General features: G+C 42.6%; 1 protein-coding gene across 2 annotated transcripts in view; it reads right to left on the reverse strand.

The window, feature by feature from the left end:
- NEDD9 (neural precursor cell expressed, developmentally down-regulated 9) overlaps positions 1-21817 on the reverse strand; it is an 80589-nt gene that overhangs the window by 6688 nt on the left and 52084 nt on the right. For both annotated transcript variants that reach the window (XM_015854571.2, XM_015854570.2), the window contains 2 exons: positions 14302-14742; positions 479-580 (listed from right to left, as the gene is read on the reverse strand). In XM_015854571.2, the coding sequence (XP_015710057.1) occupies positions 479-580; positions 14302-14742 (543 nt within the window). The remainder of the gene's footprint in view (positions 1-478; positions 581-14301; positions 14743-21817) is intronic.

Consider the following 21817-nt stretch of genomic DNA (forward strand, 5'->3'; position numbering starts at 1 on the left):
CTCTGTGCATTTACTCTGGGTGTCCACGGTCTTGGGGACCATGCACCAAAGGTGTTCCCCAGAACAAAGATGTATTTCAAGTTCAGTGCCGTGGTGCAGCCGACATATGATGAGAACAATTCCCCGCATGGTAGCTGTTCATCTGGGAGATAATTTTACCCTCACTGAGTGAATTACTGTCAACTACGCAACAACAAAGGAAGGGGAAAAAAATGTTCCCAGGCATTAAGTTTGTTCTGTTTAGATACTCTGTTTGATCAGAACACAGAACAAAATGGGACTTCTGTGTTTGGTGCGCTGCCAGACCTTACTCAACATCAAATACAACTCTGAAACACTTTCTGTGCTCTGTGAAAAAGCCGTTGAATCTAATTGAAACTTGTTTGCTCTCAGAGAGAACTCTGCTCATAAACTTCGGGTAGAAAATAATGATCTTTTGTGCCCTTTTAATGCTGCCGACAGTTTTATTGGTACTTACCCCTTGGAGAGGGCGAACAGGAGGGATATCATAGGTATCCTTCTGGTATTTGGAAGGGAATTCATAAACATAACCTTGTCCTGACCTGACTGGAGTTACTACCTGCGAGATAAAAGAAGAAAAGGAAACATAAGCCTTTGAAGATCTTGGCGTGTTCTCTCTGTAACTGCAAAGGGTTCTCAGTGTAAACATTCTAATACTATTAACGTTCACGTTTTAGGTGGCAGTGTTAGTAACACCGGTCTATGTGTATGTCTGACAGTTGAACACTGCAAAAAGCTACAACTATACTGGTTTTTAACTTTCGGGCCATTTCTGGTACAGCTCTTTGTTTATTTGACTCCATCAGATCTAAGGGAACTTCGTCCCTTCATCTCAGTGACTGCCCTTTAGTACAGACCACGTAATATGATGGTCACAGCTTGGTGCACCTTGCTAATCCTACTGAGGTGCCCTTCCATACTGACAGAGGCTCAAAGTAACACAATCAGGCTCTGGAAGCAAACCCCCATTGCTCATGGAAGTGCTTCCCACCAACTCCAGCAGAACGTCTTGCATTACTATGCCCCATAGGACAACATCCCAAATGACCAAGTGTGAGCAATGGCTTTGAAAACTCTTTGCATAGAAAGGCTATGCTTTAAATTACCAAAGTGAGACATTCATTTATGCTGTCTCCATTTGGTTTGTCTGTATTTAGTGGCTGAGAGGAAATGTTAAGCTATTCTTGAAGCATACAATGCAAGAACAGTCCTTGAAAAAAAGCTTAGAACGTACATTTTTGTCATTCTATAAACCATTAGCTACCATAGTGACTTCAAATAAAATTTGGTCCAAAATAAATGCCTTATGTTTTAGACAGCATCTGCATAGTAGAATTTCAGTATAATGTGGTATATGAAAAAAAGATGTTACCTAACCTCCAGAAAGAGCTGGTTTTATAGTGGAAATGCTGACATCGTAACCTCTGCCAGCGCTATTTAGCTCCAACAAGAAACAATCTATAAATACCATAACCTGGAGGCATGAAATGACAAATTACACAGGGCCATACAAGATATGGTTTTGTGCTCAGCTGGGGAGAATTCTTTACCAGAGCTACTTAACTATCTTTAGAAACAAATGCAAGATGTGAAACTGAGTTTCTGACCACATGCTCGGTAAGAATCTTGCAGCAGTTTTTGCTATAAGAAATCTTAGTATCCTGGCAAAATTTCAATGCGAGTATCTCTGCTACCTTAACAACGCAGGCTTTACTTCTTTTCACTTGCTCTGCAAATATTGCCGTGTAGTTTTTGGCACTGTACCATGAAACAAACACTTTTTTTTTCCACCTAGGGTGACTCATTACCAGTTTGGAATACAGGTCCCATTCAATTGCAAGTAGCCTAAGGAAACTGCCCTGTAGTTCCAGCACTGACTGAGTTCATGTTAAGTGAGGGGGGAAGGACAGTTCTGGCAGGTGAGGAAACACAGCACTTTACCAGAGCTGCTATTCCTTGAATTAGCTTCAGAGGACGGGGAAGACAGAACTGGAAGCAATACAATGTCCTCAGTGCTGAGTGGGAGAGCCCATGACAGCGGTCCCGCTAAGTGTGGGATCACTGGAGCTTACAAAGAATCTAGAAATGTACTGAATTTACTGAGTTTGTTTCTTCCTCCCAGACTCACCTACTGCCTTGTAAGAGAGATCTACAAGACTTCAAAGCAAGTTCTCCCTTGTGGTACTGGAATTGTACCAAAATGGATCACTGCAGTCATTGTCCCTCCCCGGCCATTCTCATGTAATCCTGGGATTATGTTGTTTGCCTGAGAAACTTTTAGCTTATGTCAACACCTCTTCCTCATGCTATTTCTGCCTGTGAGGGCCAGAGATCAGACCAGCACAGCTTGTGTCCCTTTTTCCTTCAGTCGTGTGCTGCCAGTCAAACACTTTCCACCCAAGTTAGGAACAGAAGGACTTGGCTTTAAGCAAAGTATATCCCAAAGATCATTCCAAGGGTTTCAAAGTTACAGCCGTGGCCTTACTTCAGTTATAAGCCACTGGACTTTTAAAGATCATCCTCCAGGTAGCAAAGCACAGCATCTCTGCAGAAGCTTTATGGCACCTCAAGTTGTTTGACATTTGCACAGCAGTAGTACTACGCAGCTGCTGTTATTCTTGTTGATAGTCCTTGAAGATGATCCCATTTCTCAGAGAAAGCTGATGTACCAGATGCTGTGTGAAAAGCTTCAACAGCCACAAAGCTGCTGTTTTCATTTACTATACTAAAATAGCCTGAGAGTAGCCTTTCAGTATCTAAAAAGGGGCTGTAAGGAAGAAGGGGACAGACTCTTTAGCAGGATCCGTGATGACAGGACAAGGAGAAATGGTTTCAGACTACTACAAGGAGGATTTAGTTTGAATTTAAGGACATTTAAGGGTGATGAGGCACTGGAACAGGTTGCCCAGAGAGGTGGTGGAAAGCCCATCCCTGGAAGCACTCAAAGTCAGGCTGGACAGGGCTCTGAGCAACCTGATGTAGCTGTAGATGTCCCTGTTCATTGCATGGGAGTTGGACTAGGTGGCCTTTAAGGGTCCCTTCCAGCTCAAATGATTTGATGATTTTGTGCTAATGGAAGCCTAAATAACTACCCTAACACTAAAGTGCTAAGATTAAGCATGCCAATTTCACTCAGATTTTTGACATTTTCACATTTGCTCTGACTTGGCTAAGCTGAAGCAGTAGTGAAACGGGGTCACCCCCTTTATTTGGATGAAACAAGCCCCTGCTCTGGGTGTTTCTGGCTGTCATCAAAGGCAGCAAGAGCTTTAAACATGACATACCTTATTCGGTGTATTCACCAGCACAGCCTGCCTACATGGATGACTGTGAACACAAGATCTGAGCTGTCTGTATGTCTGCACTTAGCAGTGCGCTGTATTTAAGGTGGCATTAGTTTTCCAAATAAAACTGCCTGAGGCTTTTATGTCTGCTCATTTTTAGGCTTCTGAAATAGCAAAGACACAAAATACAGTTGTAAAAAAAAACAGCAACACCCAGCAACAGCCAAGGTTTGTTTATAATATGAAAGACAACTTTGTTCTCCTAGTGACTCAGGTGTATTTTCCTGTGTGAGGATTATGATCCAGTAACAACATGTTCTGAGTGATTTCATCATAAAATTCCCCACAAATGCTGATATGTTCTGCACCGAGTACATGAACATTTCCTGTTGTACCTCCACTCCTCTTCCCTCCCAACACTTTTCACTAGGTTAAACTTGCCTTCTGTCGAGCTGCTTATTCCCAGTCAGATCAGAACAGAAGCTGCTCATCACCAAAATATACCTTGAGCTGTTTTGTTACGCTAATTAAAAGAATCACAGAATCATAGAATTGCTCAGGTTGGAAAAGACCTTAAAGATCATTAAGTCCAACCACAGCCTAACCATAGTACCCTAACAACGCTCTGCTAAATCATGTCCCTAAGCAGCACATCCAAATGGTTTTTAAACACATTGAGGGATGGTGACTCAACCACCTCCCTGGGGAGCCTATTCCAGAGCTTAAAAGAATGCCCATGCTGCTTGATGAAGTGAAAACATGGAACATTCCCTCTGACTCTCATGTTACCCCAAACACTGTTATCTCATATAGGAAGCCAGGACATAGGGCTGTACTGCTTCTTCTGAAGGAGGAAGAGGGAGGTAGCAGGGCACATGAACTGAGAAAGCCATCAAACCCAATATCTGCAGAAGCAACTTTTCATTTGGGGTGTTCACCCATAAATATATTAAATGAACTTGCTGCTTCTGAACAGGATGCTCTGCCCTTTCAAGGCACTGCTGAACTAGTCTGTATGGTTTTGCATGTTTGATGGCACTTTAGTTTTAAAGACAGACTTCAGAAAGAAGGATGTGGCTGCAAAAGAAAAGATCCCCTTTCTCTTATTTGTGAAAAAGGGATAGCAACCCTGCCTGGTATTTAGGGATTTCTTTCCCAACAAATGTCACCGAACTTCAGACCACAAGACAATTCTTTTTTGTCTTACCTCCTCTCTTTTACGAATGCCTGTGGTTATCTGAGTTTAAATAATCCTGCATTTCAAACCAGCAATTTTCCTTGTTTACGCGTTAAAGGAAACAGATGGTGTTCCCACAAACTATCTAGCCCAACATTCTCAAAACATCGTTAACCACTTAATCCATGCAGAGCAACTAACAGGGACCAGGTTTGGCTCTGGTGAAACACGTAATGGGCCTACTTTAAACTTTCAGTACTGGAAAACAAAAACAATTGAACAGAAAGTTTGTTCTGTTCTTGCCGTAGACCACACTCTTCCAAAAGGAATTACTTGAGCCCTTTCCATGCCAATTGCATGCTTCATACCAAGAAAAAGAGCTGAATGTGCATGTACTTTGCAAAATATTGAGCCCTGCGGTTCATTAAAACCCTCTTCCTTAAACATTAGGAAAAAACAACATTCTATTTCTTCTGGGATTAAAATGGAAGTTAGGTTATAACAGAGAATGTTCCTAACCAAAGCAGTAACAAAACAGTTCTTGTGTTTCCTGCAGACACACAGAATCGTAGTTTACATTGTTTAAAGATTACATAGGGTGAATAAGCCTACAGAAGCCAAGTGAATTCCTCTGGATTTGCAGGATTGTGGAGGGCAGAAAACAGGCTCTTCTCCAGAAGCACAGCACTCGATGTACAGAACAATGGGAAATGAGCTTTGCTGAATTTCACAGGAAAGAAAAGGGGAGGTTTAGGTTAGATATTAGGAGGAAGTTTTTCACTCAGAGGGTGGTGATGCACTGGAACAGGTTGCCCAAGGAGGCTGTGGATGCCCTATCCCTGGAGGCATTGAAGGCCAGGCTGGATGTGCCTCTGGGCAGCCTGGTCTGGTGGTTGGTGAACCTGCACATAGCAGGGGGTTGAAACTGCATGATCATTGTGGTCCTTTGCAACCCAGGACATTCTATGATCCTCCCCTGGCTTTTACAAGCTGTATCAAGATTTTCAGTGACTGATAATGCACTTCCTGCAAACAGCACCTATCATATCACTCAGTATTGTCTGTTATTTTTATTAAGCAGTAGCTTTAGCTTACTTGTATGCTACACATGATGATACCCAAATGTTTCCAGCTGTTTATGAATAAAGGTTGCAGCTTCACTCTCACATGTGCTAAGTATGCTTGCACTTAATAATGTTTGTTTCTGCGAGTTGCTATAGGTCTTAGGATCAGCAAACAATAACACTTAATTTTAACCCAAACAGTGAACAGCCACCAGGTCACTGTAAAATGTTGTGGTGAGGTATTTTCTGTCATCGCTAAGCCGCTGGAAAGCTTTTGATCAAGGCTCACAAGCCTTGAGAGGAGAGGATGCCTATAGAGGCCCTTCTAATGCATTAGGTTTGTATATGCAGCTGTGAGCTGTTTTCTAGTGCTCTGAGCCCTAACTATTTCTGCAAGGAAACCAGTAGCACTGACTGCGTTCTCCTTCCTGGGCTCTGCTCTGGTAATGTGGTATCAACATGCACGGTGACACTGCAGCTTTTGTGCAGGCTGCCTGTAAGTGGGTGCTCCTCAGTGAGTTTTCTAAGAAGTGAGATTGAGATGTGTGAAGATAAGGACATGTGACAAATACAGCTTTGATAGAGAACTAATTTGTTTCTTGGTGTTGCATGCGCTTCTACACCGACTGCTTTTTTGTGTCTGTTGTCTGAGATGATGATCTTATGATGATCTCCTATGGAGTCTAACCCTTGCTTTACAATGATCTCCTCTTCTGCTCTAACCCTATGGACTAAGGGCTAAAGCATGTCCAGATGTCACTGACTCACAGTGTGTGAAAATGCCTAACTTTGCAGACTCAGGGCTTTAAATGGAAACTTTATGATGTGGCTTGGAGTGCCTCACCAGGAGATATCCAGTCTTTAAACAGTAAAAAATATAAATACCCCATGGTCCCATAATGCAAATAACAACAAGTAACAAAAATAGATGTTACTTTTTTTTTTTCTTCTCCTTTTGAGGTCACAGCGCTGCAACCAGGTTTGAGCAAGTTTTGGGTTGTAATGCTTGACAATGTGAAACTGTAGTTGCGAAACCAATTAGAAAATAAATAAATAAAGTGAAATCAGAAGCTGGCCTTGATTCCAACCACCAACTACTGGTGATACGGGTAGAGGAAGTAGTTTTGTTGCTAGCCTGGTTGTGACTTTAACTCCTGGTCTAAGCCCTTCCATAAACCTGCACACATTACACTATTCTTCAGCTTCGTATTTTTTCCTGTATCTGAAATACAGGCTCGTTTAGTTTCCAAGTGACTTTGTTTTGGTTTTTGTTTGTTTGCTCCGTTTGTTTCTTAAGTTATGGAGTTACACAAATGACCTAAGTTTCCACTAGCATAAAATCACAGGGCGGCTGTAAGTGCAGTGGAATGGTGCTGATTTGCATCAGCTGTAGTTTTGGATTACAGCGCTGAACGTTTTGCTTGCTGCTGGTGTTCGTGATCACAAACTAAATGCAGTTGCAAAGCTCCATCCTTCTACAGACCTTACTGAACTGATGATGATACAGCATGTACCAGTGAGTAATAAGCTATCAGCATATTCAAGTGTACTGTGAAATAGGATACTTTTCCAATACATTCATCAAGAGTTTTGCCAGTGCCATCCCCATGACATCTACTCACTTTAGATGGAGTGATGTTGTAATTTCTACATGTGATGGCCAACAAGGCTGAAGAGCTAATGTGTTACACTGCTGGTGACAGAACAATCATGTGTTCTGGAGTGCTGAAATACGTGTTTGTGGAGGAAAAAAAACCTGCCAACATTACTGTGTGATAAGCTCTTCTGGTGGATACATACATGTATTTACTAAGGTGGTCTCTGGAAGCCTGTGATCAAATTTCAGCATGATTTCTCATTAATGAAAAGCTTGTGGTGAAACTTGGCATCTCAGTGCTTTGATAGATTGCTCCTGCTAAATACCCAAAGCAGCTTCTTGCTTTGTACATCTCAGTCTGTCTGGTCTTTTCATTTTATAAAGGTTCCAACATGAAGAACACTTTAGCAAACACACGCTTGTTTCCTACGTTGGTAATATCTTCTTATCTCAAAGACACAAGCCTAAAAGGGCAGGTTTGGAGGACAACAAGGAACAAAGATGAAGTGCTGGGCACTTTGGTGGAACAGAGAACAGTCTTGCTGTTGTGGATGACATGAAATCCTTGAACAGCCAATAAATCAGTTTGGTTCAGTCCAAACTATCTGTTTTAATTCTTTTGAGGACTCCCATCTTACAGGAAGGAGGAAATAAAAGAAATACTAAATTTCTAGGTAGAAAGTAGGAGAAGGGGGTAGAAAAACAGTCTTCATTTGGAATATGTTCAAATCAGATGTTTTAATGCCCTTTTGCTTCTCTTCAAATATTTCATTTCTTCATTTGAGCTGTTTCTCAGAAAAGACTCGACCCTGTCGACAGTTTCAGTTTTGGCAAAGTGGCATTTCCCAGTGGGAGGAAAAACTGGTTGTGATGAAGCGCTGCTGGTTTCAATTCCACAAGAGCATTCTCAGGGGCACACATAAGAGGAATACTGAAGTATCCCTCTATAATTTGAGAATCATGCTTTTCTGAGAGAAGCAAGCAAATAAAAGCTCCCATTAGGAAGTTCAACGTAATTTGGTTTGTAGTTGTTCCCTGGCTCGTAATCTATGTTCTGCCTCTATTTTCGTATTGGATTTCGCAGGGCAATTGTTCAGACAAGCTCTCCTACTGACTGGTTTTTACATTCACATAGCTTGTTTTGGCAAGTTAATGGGAGGTGCAGACTCTTTGTAAACATATATTATCACAACGGGCAATTAAAGATGTAGGTAATACAGTGATTAGACTAGATATCAGACAGGTCTGACTGCAAGTGAATAAAAAAGCTGTTATAAGACCCAACAGGAATATATTAGTGTTCTTTAAGAATTGAGGATGGACAGTCTTAAGGAAGGTTTTTGTCTCCTAGGACTAACTTCATTAACGTCACTTTAATTCTATTCTGAGGGTGTTTTGGTAGAAAGCTTCATTTACATTTAAGAGGTTTTTGAAGGAAAAAAACATAACAGAAGCAAAAATTAACTCTGCTATTTAAAAAATAACAAGTGGTAACATCTCATGCCAGATATGGAATCGTGATGTTTGGATGATAATTAATCTTCTGCCAAAATGAATACCTACAATATCATCCAGCAGCTGCAAAGCCTCCAGCTATCCATAGAACTAGATTTCCTGGCAAAGATGAGGCTTCATCCATCCATTTCCCAGCTCAGAAATAGTGATTCCTCCTCATGATGACAATCACTTTTGGCTAATCTGTTTTCAGATGTAACCAAAGATCCAGTTAGTTCTAACTATCAAGAGAGAGCCCCTAAGCCTACGTTATTTACTTATTTAATTTAGGCTAAGGTTTGATCCCGTACTTGTGCCCGTGCAGGCAGATTTGTGTCCCCGGGGAGCTCATCTGTTGGTTGAGGTTGGTAGGACTGGCCTTTTTTCTGATGATGCCCTCTGGACTACAAACAGAACTGATTAAAAAGAGCCCTGCACTTAGGGAAGAAGCAGGGAGTAACGTTGAGCTCATATGTTTACTCAGCCTAATAAAATGCAGCTTTTTCTTAAAATAGTTCTTAACAAATCACATTGGCGACTAACTACTGCTTACTCAGATGTGTGGACAGGGATTTTTTTTCCCTTGCTGGTTTGCATGGAGACCCCTGCGGATAGATTACTGATAGAGGGCTTGTGCAGTTAAAATGGCACTTCTATTAACTCCGCGTGGAAAGTTACAAGAGAAATTCACAAGTCTAAGGATAGAGTTGTGTGATGCCTCTGCAATTAGTTTGAGAGAATTTCATCCTTTAGAACACACTTCGTGAAAGAGAGCCCTGAGTGCTGAGGTATGCATTACAATTCCTGCAGCACTCAGCAATTCTGCTGTGTGTTCAGCACTTTAACACTGAAACAATATTTTGTTACGAAGGTTAAAAATCCCCAAAGTGGAATTTACAACGTGAAAGTAACAGGAAAAGAGAGATGGTAAGACGACTGCTCGGGCCCTTTGAGCGAACCGGATCACAGGGCTTTTAGATTCAAGGGTAAATGGGGACATTATTCCATCCCGGAATGCAAAAACATTATTTTTATGTGAGGAAAAAAGAAAGCTTGTTGGCAAAATGTGTCTGCCACGCTTAAAGGTAGCTCTTTGCTTTGCTAAACATATGCATTTTCATACTCTGAATGTGAAGCTAGGCAATTAAAAGATGGTCAATGAAAGGCAGGCTTATTTCTGGAGCACACATTACATGCAGCTGTTTGTACCCTCCCAGCTAAGCCAGTATTTCTTTAACTGGAAGGAAAAACGTCATAACACAGCTAACTGACACTGCTACTGAAGTCTGTGCCAAAGCAGTCAGGGTGGTGCTACTTGTGGGGCTGCGTTTCCACTTTCTCATGGATTCATTCAGAGTGACTCTGATTTAAATATAGACCATTGGGAAAGAAGGCCTATTCTCTCAGCCCGTGCTTTACACAAACCTCCTGCTGAAGGCACTGAACTCTTGAAAAAGGTGGAGATCACAGGACGGTGGGATGTGAAAGGGTCTGCCAAGGGCACATTTACACTTGGAAATAGGCCAGGGATGTTCATGTGTGATTATGAGCTCCTTCTCTTGTTTGCTTTGTCCACCTTTAAAAGGCGGATAAATCCAAGTGTTTCCTGAACTGTAGAGCTCTAGTTTAAAACAAACGAAGAAGTTGAAGAGTTCCAAGTTGGCATTTGTCTCCATTTAGCTGAGTTACTCAGGTCCTTGTGGGAGCTGCACATCAGGGCTGGTATCTGCTGCAGAGCTGTCTCTTCCCCACTTGAGCAGCTGTGGTGCATCAGCCTCGTATTCTGTTTTATGCTGATTCCTGAAAGCTATTGGTTCCTATAGAAAACTCTCAGAATTTGTTGTAATGGCTTTGCAACACGCAAAAAATTTCCCTTAAGCTTTTGGCTTAAACTGTTTTCAGGACAGCTGGGACAGCAGAAGAGATCACTTAGGGAAACACTGAGCTATGAAAAGGCCTGATTTATGCTGGTGATGTCCCTTAATCATTAGTTCTCACAAGGGCTTAAAACTAGGGAAAACTATGTGTAATTGCAGATGCTAAAGTCACTTGGTGCTTTGATAGCACCTTTTCTCAAAGGATTTTCTGTACAGAATGAGTTCCCTTATAATTATAGCCACATGTTTTATAGATGAGATCACTGAGGTGCAGAGACTCCACTCCAGACTATGTAGATCTCTGTGGGAAGGATAAAACGCAGGTTTCCTGAATACCAGGTGTGTCTGAAGGCTCCTTCTCTTTGCTCGCTGCAGTGAGAAGCGAGTAAGGCTGAAGGCTGAGCAGGGATGGGAGAAATAAACTGCAAGATGCAGCTTTTGTATCTTTAAGCTCCCCAAATGCTCTTCACACTTAAGGGTGTAACTGTTTTGTGACCAAACTTGCAGCAGAGCAACAGAAGCTTGCGGCTGAACAAAGTGAATTTTAAGTCACCCTTCCTTATCTCTATCATTTGTAGAGTAAGTTTTTGGAGAAGCTGTTAAGAGCTCTGTTGTCATCAACTTGCCTGGCCAGAATCGATTCATCATCATAATCACCTGCCTCAGGACTCTTTTTTGGTTTGCTTTGCCTTTCTGGCTAACTAGATGCGTTACCTCAGCGTGGCTTTAGAACACGCTTGCTGTTGATTTACTGTTACCTGAGGCTACACAATTACTGCCTGACAGCAGTTCCTGCGCTTTGCCTGTAAAACCCGTATGGCAGCCAAACCGCACATCTGCACACACACACAAAAACCAACAACAGGCAAATGTGCACAGAAATGGATAGGATAGAAACAGCTGCCGGTCCTGCTTAGGGTGGTGTTTAGGACACGGTCTTCTTGAGCTACTGTTGTGAGAAAGGAGAAGGCTTACATATGCAGCGTGTGTGAAGTAAAAGCCTTTTGACTCCTATAGCCCTGCCAAGATGCACAGCTTGCTGACCAGCTGTTTCTGCTAATGGAAGAAAGCAGAGTGGCTCAATTACGCCCATTTGGGCATGTGTCACAAGTCTGAGGAAAACCTATTAATACCTTTGGAAGTCCAAGCAAAGTTTCCTTGAATCAAATGTTCAAGATTTCCCCCTTTCCTCAATACTAAGGACTGTTTTCACAGATCCCTACATTAGGAGGATCAGGAGATCAGGCTGTTACCTTGGACATAAGAGGCAAGTGCTGAAGTGCTTCCCCTCGGTTAGATTTGCTTTCACAAAGGCATTAGTAGGGAGTTACAGCAGCTGCTTTTGGTGAGCATAGCTGTAAACACAGCTTTGCAAGGTTGGGATGGTAAAGAATGGAGTATGTTCTTTTTGCCTCACTCTTCTGTTACTAATAAACTTACAGTTCTTTCTTGTTAATCATCATTTCAGTTCCAATGGGCTCTTTTTAGTCTAAACCAGAGAATTCCAAGGGACTAGACAGATGTCTGCCTCTAATCAAAGCAGGACGCTGGAATGAGGTTTGCCATGCAGCAAGCCTACCACTACATACTGAACACTGAGACTTGGGGCTCATACACAAAATTAATTGACTCAGGATCAAAGCAATCACATTCTAAGTAACAAATGGTAGCCTGCACTAAGCATGTTGGGAACTTAACCATCTGAGGCAAGCAACGAGTCAGCTGTGGGAGCACAGGTGAAGGTAACTCAGCTGTGCTCTCAGATAGGGTGGAGCTTGACTCCACCTCTCCCAGATCCCATTTAAGGGCTGACCACCACTAAGGTAGCATCTCTTCCTGGAGATTGATCCTTTGTGGAGTTCTTGTGATGAGCCTTGACATTGGTGAGTGCTTTTCCTTAGTTACCCTTCAGCTATTCATTTCCATCTATATTTGTACTATTCCAACCATACAATACCATACTTGTATTATTTCCGCTATACAAATACCATACTTGTATTATTTCTGCCATACAAGAGTGCACACAAATATATCCATTACACTATGCAAACTATGCAAGTGGTCATTTTTATAGCACAAGTTCTAGAAGGAAAGTAGCTGGTCAGTACGTAGCACTGCATCTGAGCTAGCATCCTGGGCTTCCCATCATATTCTGCACAGCTCTGCACTATGGTGTACCTTGCATGGTCAGATAACTAGCTGAGGTATCTCTGCACAGGACTGTGCTACTATATGCACACCAATACTAAAATGTGAACTCTCCTTTGAGTCAGCTGACTCCTTGCTGGGTGTTTGGTTACCTCTTTGGTGGGCATCTAAACACTAATGTGGATAGATAAACTATGCTGTTCTGAGAAAGGTTTAACTGTATGCAGCCTACAGGGAACGGAGAGAGATGTGGGTTTTCTTGGGTCACCTCACATACTTGCTCTAACAAAGACCCTCCTTGCAGATAGTGCTGTTTGCTCATCTTATTCTCCTGCATGTCCTACACCGCCTAACTGTAGAAAAGCTGAGCAATCAAAACTCTCTTCTAACTTGATTTGGAATGATCTCACAGATCTTTTTCTCTTGCACAGGAGGCAGAAAAAAGTCCATCTATTTTTATCAATGAAAATGAAATCATATCAAGGAAATAAAAGCATTAGAAGAACTCTCCCAAGTGCCTGATGGCTGAGTTTAGGGGCTAAAAACAAACAAACAGAACAATCTGAAATAGACTGTCTTGCCAATATAAATCAGGAGTTGAAAATTTGAACTAGTCAACAACTTGCTGACAGAGACATCCTCAGCTCATCTAACTTTAAACTCTGTAGGTAAAGAAGATGCTAATAGCCAGAGCTGCTGAGGCGGGAATGGAGGAACAGTAGAGCAACTTCTTTTTGGCTGGAAGGAGCCAGGAAACTCTGCTTCCTCATAGACACATCTTCTCTAACTCTTTCAGCCTCCAAGGCCCTGCTGCCATCTATGTGGGTGGCACTGTGTACCAATTTACCTTCAATGTAAAAGGAGCTAAATACAGGAGATGAAGAGAGAGTGAGATGGACAACAAGCACAAGGAAGGGGCTTAAGTACTAGAAGGTCTTTCCTATGCTCACTGAAGCCTTTGGACCTTTCTGCTGTTCCAATAATAGCTGTACTGCATAGGTGCTGCAGCTCCTGCTTTTAGTCAAGAAATCAGCATTTCAGCTATAGATAAGCATCACATTCATTTCTATAAACTTCAGGTTCATTATAAAACATCTCTTGTTAACATCCTCATGCTCCTTCACTGTTCCAACTATCTCATCTCAGCAATCATTGCTCTATCTTTGAAGTTTAGGTCCACTGGGACTTCATCATATACATCATAATTTAATTAAATTAATAATAATACATCATATTTAATTAAATAAAAATTACTTGGGCAGATGATGTTACTGTTTATTAACTTGTGGGAGAGTTAATCTCACTGCAGCAGCTCTTCTTTGAGTACATAATGCAAGAGTACCATGTGCCAGATGTGCTTCAGGCTCCTCAGAGAGCCTGTGAGGACATAGGACAACACACTTTCCAAACCTTCAGCAACTGCATGCTCTACTGAGTTATGAAATAAGCAAGACATAAAGAGCTGGGCCCTTCTTTTCTTCCCATAGCACTAAAGTTACAAGCAGGAAGTGGGTAAGTAGTTCATTTATCCTTCCTATGTGTTAAGTTCATAGTCTAATCACTATATATTAACTACATCACTAGCAATCAGCACAAGCAGTGCTCTTTGGAACTATGCCATGAAAGTAAATGCACTCACCTTGTTAGTCAGAGGTGGAACGTCAAGGCATCTCTGTGTGGAAGGTGGCACCTGGTAGATATCTGGCCCTGCTACACCATGACCAGTAGGTATTTGGTAAATTCCCTGATTCATATGGGAAGGAGGCACTTGGTAGACAGGGTCGCGTGCTGAGGCATGTGAGCTTGGCACTTGATAGATCTTTTGCTGGTTGAAGGATTGATGTGTCAGTCCTGAATTGGACATATCCTGGCTGGAAGGACTGTCCTGTACCACTGGGCCTATCAAAAGCTTCACACGGTTGCCTGGAACAATGCCTTGCCGGCCATGTAGGGAGCACAGCCACCATCCTTCAAGGCCTTCTGTGTTCTGTTCTATCACGGTCAGAATGTCTCCCTTACGGAAGGCCAACTCTTCTGCACATTCAGGGACATTATCATAGAGAGCTCTTGCCATAAGATTCTGTGGAAAAAGAGAGAAGAGAAACAAATGAACAAACATACACGGCCTGTATGGTGTGTTTCAGTTCCAAATTATTAGCCAAGCTTAAGTATTCAGTGGAAAGTAGGCAGGCAGTACACGCTGACATTCTTGGATTCCTCACAAAGGCTGCGAACATCTCATTTCTTGGCTCCGGTGATGTTTCCAAATGTTTTGGCAGGAACTGTTCTATGCCTGCCTGCTTTTTGGTGAAGGCAGTCAGCAGAGACAGTTATAAACTAATTGTAAGCACCTGAAAAAACACAGGGAGACCCATATCTGGAGTGTTCCAGCTGAAGTATTTGGATGCAGGGCACAAACTGAAATGGTGCTAATCCACTGGAAGATAGGATATGCAGCTGTCTTGAAAGTTTATCTGTCACAGAGACAGTGGCAAGTACAGGTCAGTGTTTTATCTATCATATTTATCCTCCCTCTTGGACATACTAACACTTCTATTTTCTTTTCTACTTATAATATCTTTTCCTATTGTTAAACACTAGTTTAATGATTCCCTGTCATTTCTGTGCTTCATCCATTTGCCCTTACTCAGTTCAGTGTTTCTTAAGTGTAGCATACAACCAGGAGGTAGCACGATGGGGTGATGGGTGGGTAGAGCTTGCGTATCACATAAAAGATAGATGAGTATGTTTTTCTCAAGACATGGTATTGAAACGGGGTGTATGAGATCAGATTTTTTCTCTTCTGACTGGGAGATCAGCTTTCAAACATATGAGAAACATTGGCTTTGCCTTTCATCAGCATCATTAGGGAGGTCAGCATAAATTAAGCTCTGGCTTAGACTCCGGCAGGACTGCTGTTCTGAGCTCAGTGCTAGGAGCCACAATTCTCTCTGAGTGAAGTCTGCACCATTCATCAATCAACAACACCGAGAAATATGAGTAAAGCACAAAGCAATTTTGCCCATGCCTTGGCAGAACTGTAAAACTCTTCCTTAGCATGCTTAAAAACAGTCATCTCTTGCTCTCTTGCTGGGCTGAATTTGCTGCTCAGCTGAGCTTTTCAATAAGGAAAAGCTCCTGTCTAGTCTGGATGCTCAAGTTAATCTCTTCTCTTTCTACATTTCTTTTGAATGTGTCTTTCACATGAGAAATCTACTAACATGACTGGCTGTGCAAACCACCACTTAAAGAGGGCTTTTGCAGAGAATAGTGTTTAAAGGAGGATGCAAAATACAGGGGGTCCACAAAATGAGCAGGCTAAACTTATGATAAATATTTATTCTCCTATACTTTGTTGGTTTAGGGTATTTAAAAAGCCCAATTAGCTTCTACATCACAGCAGTTCTCTGAACAAAGAATGGAGCGGTGCTACAATTAGAGCAGATGAAAGTTCCCATGTGAATTTTTTTCCCGGTTGCTCATTATCTCTGTCCCAGTGACCTTCTGACCACCTGGCGTCCAGCATGTTAATACTTTCTGGATGTGTTTCAAGAACTTTGCTGCACATAGCTTCAGATTCTTGTCGTTAGTGTGAACCTGGGCACCAGCATGTGAGTTATATTAATTGGTTGCTGCTTGTTTCACAGCAATTTTCCCAAAGTCTTTTGAATGGCTCATGGTCATGCCACCAGCATCAGTCACTGATGGAGCAGTAAAATAGGCTAAATATTTCTCCACGTAAGCATTGGGACCAAAAACAACACTGCCGCTTGCTTGCCAATTACACAGTGCTCATGCTAAGCAAACCTCCTGTGCTGAGTACTGCCATGACTCTATTCTTCCTTCACACAATTTCTCAATACGAGCTGCAGAAACAGTGTCACAAATGTGCTCATTAGTCAGCATAACTGGCCTTCAGGAAATAAAAACACAACACAAAACAGTCACCACAGAAGGTCATCAGGAAAGCTTCTGAAAACCACAAAGCCAACGTTCCCCTGCTCTGGCAATCGAGCTGGTGGTCTCTGCTTCTCCACAGATGCTTCTCTCATGCTCTGATCCTAGAGGATAACCTAGGCTGTGCCACAGAAATCAGCTGTGCTTCATTAAATGAAGAACTGTTACAGCCACCTTCTAGGAAGATTAAGGATGGTCCATGCCTTGGTCCATCTAACCAAATGCTACGTGCAGTTGCGCTCTCTTTGAAAACTCAAAGCACCTGTGGTCTAAACACAGCTCCATTACCCCAGGCCTTGTATCAGCCATGCTTCAGATAATGGCAGCTTTAACTTTCTTTGACTGGAAAGATTTGGTTTGACTTTTGAATCCTCACATCTCGTTAGTAAGACTGCAATGTTTGAAAGCCTAAGCCAAGGTCAGGCCCACTCTGTGTTAACAATCTGTACAGACAAAACAGACACACAAAAATTCAACCTCATTTTTTAAAATTCTATCTCTAGGTCCATTAGTTGGACCTAAAACCAATATGAGCCCATAGACCTGGTAGATGAGCCTTGGAAAGGATCCTCTCTCCCAGATTTACAGATATCAATGGCTAACATGCCTGCAGCTGAATAAAAACACATGGAAACACTCCGAAGAATACAATCTGCTTTGGCCGGCCTTCCCTGCAGCCACGGGGACTGACAGAACTCTGTTCTTTGCGGTCTGAAGGATGAAAAAGCTGCCTGTTAATGAGGCTGAGCGGCAGAAGAGGGAACAGCTAAAGAGAGTGGCGGAAACATCTACACATTCTGTTAGAGTAAACACAGCCAGTGACGTGGATAACATGAACGTGTGAGGTGCACGCAGCCGTGGAAGTAAACACGGGAATAATAAATGACAGGCCGCGAGATTAAATACAATGGCCTCCTTAAGCCTGGGGGCTGTGGTGCCAAGCTCCTCACGCAGGGCTGCCTCAGTGAGCCAGCACTGCCATCAATGAGCGCTCATTCATGGGAAAGGTTCAGTCAGCCGTGAGCTCACAGAAGTTGAGTCTCTTCCCTCAGAGGTGCAATCTGAGGACGTTCCACACAAGCTTGTGTGCTCTCACTTCTACTCCGGTGGGGTTTTTCCTTTGCTTTTCAAGTATTGCTTCTTACGCGTAGAGTTTATGTGAAAATAGAAAAGATGATTTCCCTGGTTCTCTTATCTGAAAAGAGGTGGGACCCCTTCTTTCTATTTCTGGACGGACAGTTTCTTAAAATTCCAAATGGCATCTCTTCTACGTTAAGATAGCTTAGGAAAAGGAAGGAAGAGAGCAACAAAAGAAGGAAAGCTGGGAGAGACGCCCTGAAGGAGCGGCTGTGCACAAACCAGTATCTTTATCTTGTTGAACCACTCTGAATACACCATAGCAGAGTATTTTTGTACAGATTCTTGTCTCCTTTTGGTTTTGTTATCCCTTGTTTCTGCTTTAAAATGAATCACTGCTGTTTAAGCATTTACATACCCTTCTATGATTGTTGCAGGCCTAATGGTAACGATTTCACAGTGGCTATTTAATGCAAGTTGAGGTAGATCAGAATAAGCCGCTCTGCCTTGGAAAATGTCTGTTGCTGGTCTCCTCAAATATGGAAAAAGGCAGCAAGAACAGCATTTACATGGGAAATGGACTGCAAAATGGTCCCTTGCTGCTTGCCAGTAACAGCCCACAGGCTGGTAACAGCTGATTGCCAGCAGCAAGCTGGCTGTAGGTACTCAGGTTTTATCTTAAGTCAATAGCTACACCACCTAGGAAGCAGGAAATGCTACCACAACTTGTATGAAATGGCTTGCTACAGCACCAGGGTGTTGCTGTTACCGCAGTTACAGGGAGGCAAGCAGAAGGGCTTGAGAAGCCCTTAGCATCCAGTTCAGACTATGGTTCTGAACTTCAAGGACTTGGCTCACAGTTAATGACCAAAGAGGGAGCCATGCTGCAGATGCTCAGCATCATAACATTTCACAGTTGCACATTTTAGGCTCTCTCTTGCTTTTCTCCACTAAAGAAAACAAGCTTGCTTTTAGGGCAGACACTTTTCTGGTGAAGTGTTACTAGTACAAAAAATAATTACAAGTCCTGTTGGCTGGAAATTAAGGCAGTTTTCCATGTACAGATTTGGAAGACTGACTTTACAGCTAATGAGAGAGCAAGCTAGGAGGCAACAGCTTGAGCAGAGCCCTAATAAGGACTGTTCTTCCACCCTGAATATGCTCTCGGTCTGGTCCTGTGCATTTCTGGAACAGAGGCTGCCAGTCATGCTAGAGTATGCCAAGCTGTCTGGAAGTTGTGATGTGGAAAATCTTGGGTCTGCAAAGGGGAAAGGCAAGTGTCTTATTTCAGAGCTCCACTGAGCTGTCCCAGCTCATCTGTCTGGCCTGAGAGGCCTGAATTGCAGAGTTTGCTCCAGGCTGCTTTTTGTAGTGCCATCAGTTATGCAGTAATGCTGAAAAGCGGGAATGTCCCCTGCTTAATGGTTCACAGTGGGGTAAACCAGTATGATGCCTGTCATACTCTGGCTATACACAGTCTGTTTGTGCAGGCACAATATTCCAGCCAGGAAGGGCGGCAGGTAATTATAACCTGGGCACTTCATGCTCCTGCTCAAGATGCTGAGGCTGTCCACCAGTTCTTCCAAGACAGGGATTCAAATGTTAAGTAAACACATGAGAAACCAAGAGCTCTCAGTTCCAAGAACATTTTTGTTTCACCACTGCTATTCCATCTTAAGCAATTAGGAGACGTTGGTGTATGCAGGTTTTTACAGGCAGTCAGCAATGTGCTCTGCAAAACTCTGCTTCTCTGGGCAACCCGCTCTAGTGCCTCACCACCTTCTGAATGAAGAGTTTATTCCTAACATCTAACCTAAATCTCCACTCTTTCAGTTTAAAACTATTCCTCCTCTTGTCCTATCACAATCGGACCACATGAAAATCCTGCCTCCCTCCTGATTATAAGTTCTTCTCAAGCTTTGGAAGGCCACAATGAGTTCTTCCCAGAGCCTTCTCTTCTCCGAGCTGAACAAGCCCAGTTCTCTCAACCTTTTTTTCACAGGAGAGGTGCTCCAGCCTTCTGATCATCTTAGTGGCTCTCTGGCTGTACCACAAATGCCATTTGTGTCATGTAAGACCTCTGCAGTGCACAGTGAGAATCCAGGGGGAGCTCAGCAGAGGCAGAGACTCCTCCTCGCCTTCTGCTTGCATCCTTTACACTGGGACTGAACAGGCTATAGCTAGGCTAGAAAACAGCCTGCCCGAGGCACTGCACTTTGCTCAGCATTGGGGAACACCCATGAGATTCACACACTGCCTCTGTGTTGTCAGACCACCCACTCTGTTTTGGAGCTATCATATAAGGCAGATCTGGTTAGTGACAGCAGAATTTACAGTGAGGCGGAGCAGCGATCCACTGATCACATATCCCAATGTTATTCCCCTGCCCTCTTGAATGCTGAAATCCCATTTTCTTTGCTCTTTCTGGGAATGCAAACCACATCCCCTGACTTCTTACCTTTAAGACCTACTGATATTTTGGGAAATTCCACCACACCTAACTCACAGTTTTCTGTATGGTATAACCAGTTTCCTTTCCCCCCACCCAAGGAAGGGTGTGATCTAGCTCCATGACTTTAAAAAAAGCCTTTTCAAATCTGTTTGAGGGCCGTGTGCCTCCTGTGACATCAACAGGAAAAAAAGAAAGAAGGGAAAAAATAATGCATGCAAACAATAGCCTCAGTGTAAATATGATCTCACTGTGATTAAACCACAGTACATCAAAATCAAAGACCATGTGGAAAACCGAACCTCTTTCCCTCAGGCAAGCAATTAAAAACTTAATGAAAGGAGATTGGATGATGAACGTGTAAGGATTGAAGAAGCAAAGCAGAAGGGAAAAAAAAAAAAAAAAGGATAGAAAGAAAGAATGCAAAAACGTGTGTTTTGAGTTCTCAGTTTTACATTTTCTGGCATTGGTGAGCAGCCTTTTCCCAGACAAGTTTTCCTTGAAAGAACCCCTTGCTCCCAAGTTTAACCCTTCCATAGACAGTGCACTCCATAGGGAGTGTGTTTTAGCTAGTAATAGTTACCGTGCTTATTCTCTAATTGAAATAAAACTTCATCTGTGTTTTCGACTGCATGAGAGAATGCTTCACGTGCTTTAAGGGCTGTAAATGAGAGGAAGAAGGATAAGAGAGAGGGAAAAAATGAGGCTATATCAGTTTGTAAACAAGGCCTCTCTATAATAATAAAATGCTCAGGGTAATAAATCAACTTTTATCTGAATGTAAAGTCCTTAGGACAAGGGCATTCATGAAGTTACTACTGCAAACTGCATGCTAAGCGGGCAATGTACACTTCTAGAAGCTTTGCACTTAACTCTTTGGATTAAGAAAATAATCCTTGAGGAGAACCACAGAATCTCCATGATCTGTGCTTTCAAGCAAGACAGGCTGAAGGAACCGAGATACAGTTCTAAGATGGCTCAGCATATTTTAAGATTAGTTGTGATCAAATGATTCCCATTATTTCATCCGCTGAATTCTTCAGCCCTGGGGTCAGCAAGTCCTGTTTAAGGAAGGGCTTCTGATGTGTTGACTGCATTTCTGTAGAGTTAAACCCATTCTTAATACTTTTCCAGGCAACACAATCCACTCTGACAGCAAATGTAGCACCTTTAGGACAAACATAAACATAAAAACACAGGAATAGACTTCATCCCTACAGAGGAAACAAAAATGTGCAGCTTTTGTCATGCTGTGTGCTTGAGTTGCTAGGACTGCAAACTATAGCTTTAGCAGTTCTGTTTCTTGTCAAACGCAAACTGCGTCCAAATCTGCTGTGGAAAAATGAACTCCTTAAAAATTAAGACAGTTTCCACTACTGTAATGTCTAGACCAACAGGCAAAAGAAAAAGGCCACTTGCCAAGAGTAGCCTGTGATAGGCAGCAAAATGCAAGGGCTGTACTCTTTACTGCTTGTAAAGAGACCCAGCTTCTCCGATACTGAGAGCTGCAGCCATTTACAGGCAGCAAGGGGTACCTTTAAACGCAGCTTTACTTAGCAGTAGTCTGACTTCCAAATATTTATGGCGTGTATTCAGCAATATTTGTTTGGCAGTAGGGTCCCAGAGGACTGTCTGATTAATCCTGCTGCAGACCTACTCGAAAAGCACGCTT

This window comes from Coturnix japonica, chromosome 2 (genome assembly GCF_001577835.2).
Source record: "Coturnix japonica isolate 7356 chromosome 2, Coturnix japonica 2.1, whole genome shotgun sequence".
Classification (NCBI taxonomy): domain Eukaryota; kingdom Metazoa; phylum Chordata; class Aves; order Galliformes; family Phasianidae; genus Coturnix; species Coturnix japonica.